The sequence below is a fragment of the Tachypleus tridentatus genome, chromosome 8 (assembly GCF_004210375.1).
Source record: "Tachypleus tridentatus isolate NWPU-2018 chromosome 8, ASM421037v1, whole genome shotgun sequence".
NCBI classification, from domain to species: Eukaryota; Metazoa; Arthropoda; class Merostomata; order Xiphosura; family Limulidae; genus Tachypleus; species Tachypleus tridentatus.
Genome location: NC_134832.1, coordinates 94,440,775 through 94,446,942, shown reverse-complemented (window position 1 = coordinate 94,446,942; position 6,168 = coordinate 94,440,775). Strand labels below are relative to the sequence as shown.

The 6,168-nt window shown below is 35.4% G+C and overlaps 1 protein-coding gene across 3 annotated transcripts in view; it reads left to right on the top strand.

Annotated features, from left to right (window-relative positions):
- Positions 1–843: 843 nt before the first annotated feature.
- Positions 844–6,168, top strand: part of LOC143222971 (protein jagged-1-like) — a 152,562-nt gene continuing 147,237 nt past the window's right edge. For 2 of the 3 annotated variants that reach the window (XM_076450255.1, XM_076450253.1), the window contains exon 1: positions 1,066–1,546. In XM_076450255.1, coding sequence (XP_076306370.1) covers positions 1,211–1,546 — 336 coding nt within the window. In that variant the 5' untranslated portion in view covers positions 1,066–1,210. Of the gene's footprint in view, positions 1,547–6,168 lie in introns of all 3 variants that reach the window. The other variant, XM_076450254.1, reaches the window with a different exon arrangement.

Below are 6,168 nucleotides of genomic sequence, written 5' to 3'. Positions count from 1 at the left end.
AAGAAAATCACACAAACCTCGTATTTATGCCTCATAAAATTACCAGAAAATGCTTTTCACATCATAACATCATTAGTGTATGTTAACTAAATTTCATAAGAATGGTATGATGCTGTTTATTACCTTTCACAATGGTTGTTAGCATACACATCGTCCTGGCCAGGTGGTTAAGACACTCGACTCGTAATCTGAGGGTCATGGGTTCGAATCCCTTTCACACCAAACATGCTCGCCCTTTTAACCGTGGGGCGTTATTATGGTGGTGATTAGCTACCTTCCCTCTGGTCTACCACTATTAAGTTAGAAACTGTTAGTGTAGAATTCAAAACAAACAGGGTAACATTATGTATGTTTGATTTTCCTGAGTGTCACTACGGTTAAAGTAACTTATAAACCACAGATAGAATTTGGAGAAAAAATGGATTTGAAGGATCTTGATTTTCATATTTTTGTACTCATAAGAAAACACCTTTACTTGAAAACTAATACAAGGTCCATAATAACCCACGGATTGTTTTATTCTTTTTTTTAAACTAAATATTCCATTAACAACGTCTAACCTGGTGTTGAAAAATAAGCCTTTCTTTACTTCATATCGTGACCAACAAGCCGAATCTTATCTCTCAGCTGTGTCGTTTGGTTTTATAAAAAAAAATACTTTCTTATGTTCATCTTATTCCGTTTCGTGCACTCTGCTGTTCCGAAACAGCAGTAAACGACTAATTAAAACACCGTTTCTGAACAAGTGATTCGTTCCTGGGATGATAAACCAATGGGCATGCGCAAGGCGGGTCCAGCGTCTCACGAAACTTTTGCGTCTTCGTATTAGTGCACCTCAGTGCTACAACTTTAAGGTGAGTAAATGCGACCACGTCGGAAATGGTACATGGACGCGGTAGAGCGCGAACTCGAACGACTAGTCGGAGTATTACTTTCTTTACCCATTTACTCATTTAAACTGAATGCGAGCTTGTGATGTTATTACATCGGTATTGGGTTATGAGAAGTTAACGATTTGTTAGTATTAATGTTCTAACTTTCTGACATTTGCTATAAGTATCTGAATAAGACTGTTTAACAAATTACCAAAATTTCTAGCCTTAACAAACAATATATAAGAACCATATTTGCGAAGCAGTCGACGATCAGAACAGTAGTATGTATGATCTGAATCCCAGCATAAAGGATCGGCTAATATCACCGTGATAAAATGTTTGCGATTTTTTGTATTACACTTTCTATCGTACAGGTACTAGATGCGTCCGGGTCGTTTGAGTTACAAGTTTTAGGAATACAGAATCCTCGAGGAAAACTTCTCAACAGAGCCTGCTGTGGGGGCGAGCTGGCAAAAGATGAGAGTTGTTCAAAGGAATGTAACACTTACTTTCGGCTTTGTCTGAAGCAATATCAATCTCAAATCACCGCCCAGGGTCCGTGTACATTCGGCAGCACGTCTTCGTCGGTTGTCGTAGGAAATTCCTTTTCCGTTCACACCGAGCCTGAGAAAGAAATCATTCTAAAGTTACCATTCGAATTTCGATGGACGGTAAGTTTCTTCAAGAATCTCAACAGTTTGATTAATGTCTTGTTTTTATAAGTACAAATAACTGTGACCAGGGATTTCAAAATGTGATATATAGTATTCAATTAATAGACAGTTGTGATAAAGTACTTTAAAATAAATTGTACCGTTTTTCATGCATAGTTAAATGATGTTTAGTCAAAACGTCTAGGAAAAGCTCGGTTCATTTTTATCATTATATTTCTCTGAATCACATAATCTTACGCAATTTAACTTTAAAAAACAACAACAAAGAAACAAAATCAAGTAACTTCTGGTTCTGTTAACAAAATCAATGGCAAACCCAAAACGATTTATTTTTATTAATTTTGGACACATTAGAATGTTACGGAAAATTTGAAAAGGTTTTTAAACTAACAGCTTAAACAAGGGATTGTTTTACAATCTAGATAACGTAGAGAAAAAAAAATATTCCGTGGATTGTGAAAAACGCTTTGAACCTCAGAAGGAATTACAGTGCAAGCAAACAATATATTCTCGTTATCAGTTATCTTTGATTAGAGAAATATTCGCGTAACACTGATATTATTTTAGGGTTAACTCACAAACCTTGTATAACATTTTATTACAAGAGTAAGTAAGAGGAGCACTTCACATTCAATGTATGTTTCCTGTGATTACATAAATACAAAAGTAGATTGTTATTTTAACAGAACAAACTTACGTTGAAGTTAGACTAAACTGTTAGAGTCAGATAAATAGATGAAATGTAATTCAGTCGTATCTTCAATACCTGATATGGTTCTTATATAGATACACATCAAATAATAATAATAACAATTAAATTCAGCAAATTGTTCAGTATATCTTAAGCTTAACGTTGCTTTAAGGATCCTGCTAACTATTAGATTAAAGATTAGTTTCACAACTGATGTTGGTGAATACTATGATATGGTATACATTTAACATATACAGTTTTACTGCAACATACACAGGTCGTGTAACTTACACGTCATGGCATAACTCTATTTCTAAGAGTGAGAAATGTTCACGACTAGTATTAGTATGTTGATGAATTTTCAAGACTTCCTTTTTTAATACATCTTAAATTCCTGGATTAACTCAACACATTATGCCTGTGTCCTTTGGAGATAGGCTTATCGAACATCGTTGTAATCTTAGCTGTCTTCACACACTGAGATAGTTTAGAGATAGGTTTATCAAACATAATGGTAGTTTTAGCTATGGTGTATATATGTTGACAGAAGTTTTATGGTAAATCCCAAGATAAATATATTAAAACTTGCTGTTATTTCATTTATTACAAAGTATTGATTAAAAATGATACATGTCTACGTGCACGTAAAAAACAAAAACTCGTGGGAATCAAGTAACTCGGTGTTGCTAAAAGACCTTCTGTAAATTGGCTGTTTGCCCGGTTTAAAGATATATCACCACATTCAGAATCAGCTGTCACTGCAGTCTGTGTGACCAACGAAGTATTCTGTTTCTTTTATTCCACACTTCCTGTTTCCGCTAATATTTTAATTGTTTATTAACTGTGCAGTAACTATATTATAAACTGTTCCTAATACAAGTATAGATTCAATTGTTTCACAGAATTCCGCGTTGTTAGGATAATTTACATTATCCCCTCTCGGATGAGTTATTACTTGTACGTGCAAAACAGATTTACAAAATTATAGTTTCTCCTTAAAATGCAAAATTATCGGAGCAACTTTCCATATTACACGAAACCCAATAGAAAAAGTAATAATAATAACGGCATCTCCAGTAGCAGAGTAAACACAACAAATACAAGCATTCACTTAGTTCGTCTTAGGTATTGAGTAATTGAGCAAGGATGGGTGTCACCATAGCGGTAGTCACTGGGTCTTGTATCGGGAGGGAAATGTTCTTTGGACTAAAACCGTGCCTGTTTTTCATGATTGATTCAGTGCCTACTACAGGTACGGAGCTACCGTCTGTAGCTGGCCGACCGGTAAAGCCGCCGGCAATGCCCTTCCACCCCTAGCTTCTTGTCATGAACACTCCTTGTTTTTAGTGAAGCCTAACACTGCAGTTTTTAACGTAGATCGCCACGAAGGCAATCATGCACTTGCGTTATCGTACATTACTGTTAATTTGGACTTAATACAAGCTGTTCACGTCTTGTCCCAACAAGCGTGGATTTGTTAACTATTACAATATAATATTTATATTATTACAAATGTTAGTGCCAGTAATTTACATTATATTTTATGGTATTGCGATTGATTACACTTCGTTTTGAAGTCTAGATGAATTTATTTGTGTATTTGCACCAGAAATATATTTACATAGTCTCCAATAACTAAGCTAAACTCGGAACATGTAAATATAAAAGTAAACGCTTCCAGTATAAAAATGGAGATATGCTCATCAAATTCTCTGCTATATAATATCACACAGCGTCCGTATTCGAATGACAGTATAACTGTTTATTTGTACAGAACCAACTGCTAGCCTCTTGGAGTTTTTTTTCTTGCAAATGTAGTATTTGATCAACTGTTTTATAAATTTTAAAATGTTCGTGCAAAGCCACACAAAACTGTTTGCTCATAATTATCCGTAACATCGAAATGACAGACCAAATATAAGGAAGCTAATCCGTAATACCCATCACCGAATTTCTTGGGCTACACTTTTGTAGCTAAATGGTGAGATTCCTCAGTCTCTTATTGTATAACAAACTGGTGAGATTTAGCCGTCACTCTTGTATAACAAAATAGTGAGGTTCATCCGTCATTCTTGTATAGCAAAATAGTGAGATTCAGCCGTCACTCTTGTACAACAAAGAAGTGAGATTCAGCCGTCACTCTTGTATAACGGAATAGTAAGATTCAGCCATCACTCTTGTATAGCAAAATAATGATGTTCAGCAGTCACACTTGTACAACAAAATGGTGAGATTCAGCCGTCACTCTTGTATGACAAAATGGTGAGATTCAGCCGTCACTCTTGTATAACGGAATAATGAGATTCAGCCGTCGCTCTTTTATTTTATCCATGGTCTAAAGTGCGGATCGCAATTTTCTTTTCTGTCAACAGAACGAGAACTGTGAATCCTCGTATTCACAGTCCGAGCACGCTATCGGCCACACCCGATCCCTGTCTTAGATACAAAAATTTTGCACTGATGACCTACTACTCAACAATACTTGTTTTTACCTGCTGTATGGAACATTGGTAAGGCCTGTTTTCTTGCCATAAAAACATGCGGCAGTAATTTTACATGCGAATTACGAACAGTCAGGCAGGCAGTAAAGTACGGACAGTCAAAGATGTCATAGTATACGTACATTTAGACAGGTGATTGGTCTTTGTTCACTTTTCTGTTCCACAAGTAACATGCTCGGACTTAATAATTCGGTGCACTGTTAAGTTAGGTCGCCTTTTTCTAACAATGAGCTTCACACATTTAGAATGAAAGAGAAACAAGGCCAACGTATAAATTAAACGAATGAAATGTGTACAATTTAGTGTATTTGTAATGAATAGAAAAATAACATGGCTACCCTGACTCCAGATTATGTAAATGTAGCAGTAAAAAGAACGAAACACTGAATAACGACATACTAGTAAAATATCAGAAGCCCTAAATAAATATATGCAAACAAAAGTATATGCTTTTCGCGGTTTTTCTCGTTTTTGTTTCTTTGGAATATAGCGCAAAGCTAAACGAGGGCTACCTTCGCTAGCCGTCCCTAGTTGCTAGTGACTGATTATAAAGAAGAGAGATAGTCAACACCACCCACCATCAACTTTTGGTTTGTGTTGTCAGTTGGCAATAGATATTTGTGATATTAGTTACAAGCAGTTACATGATACTCAGTGATGTCGAGAAAACCCACTTGTAGAGAAATATATATGCAAAAACGGCTCGTTTGGGTCACCTGACGATAACCGAAGAAGGTCGAAACGTTGTTCGCTCTTCTACGTAAAATATTTTCTCAACCCAAACGAGCCGTTTTTGCATATATAGTTACATGATACGTACTATGAGTCGTAGACAGTTGCATGCTTTGTTATCTATACAAAATTACATGGTTCATATTGTTGATTTACAACAGTTGTTTGTATTGTTAGTGGCAAGCAATTACACGGTTTGTAGTGTCAGTTGATGACAGTCACTTGACTTGTATTGTAAATGCAGTATCCATGGAAGTGCATTTTGATAAACATTGGTCACCTTCTAGAAAGAGTATACGATTTAATAGTTTCCATTTGTGACTGAACGAAAATAGAAAATGTACAATAATTGTCAAAAACCTGCACGTTTTCAGCTTTATTTGATATTACTGGTGTTTGATCTGTAGTTAGAGCTCTAACAATAAACCATCCAGTATCAGCGCTTTATATATATGTGGGATAAAGATTCATTTACTTTAGTTGTCTGTGACTCGTTAGTGATAAATTCGAAAAATAAACGGACGTTACACACTCCACTTGTCTTAAAACAATATATTCAAAACAAGTCAAACTAAGTACAAATATTCTTTACATTATGGATCTAAAATTTATATCTCAAACTCTAAATAATTCTCTTTCCTTGTCAAAAGTCCACTTAAGTTGATTCAGTACTTTAGAACCCAAGTGACAAGATG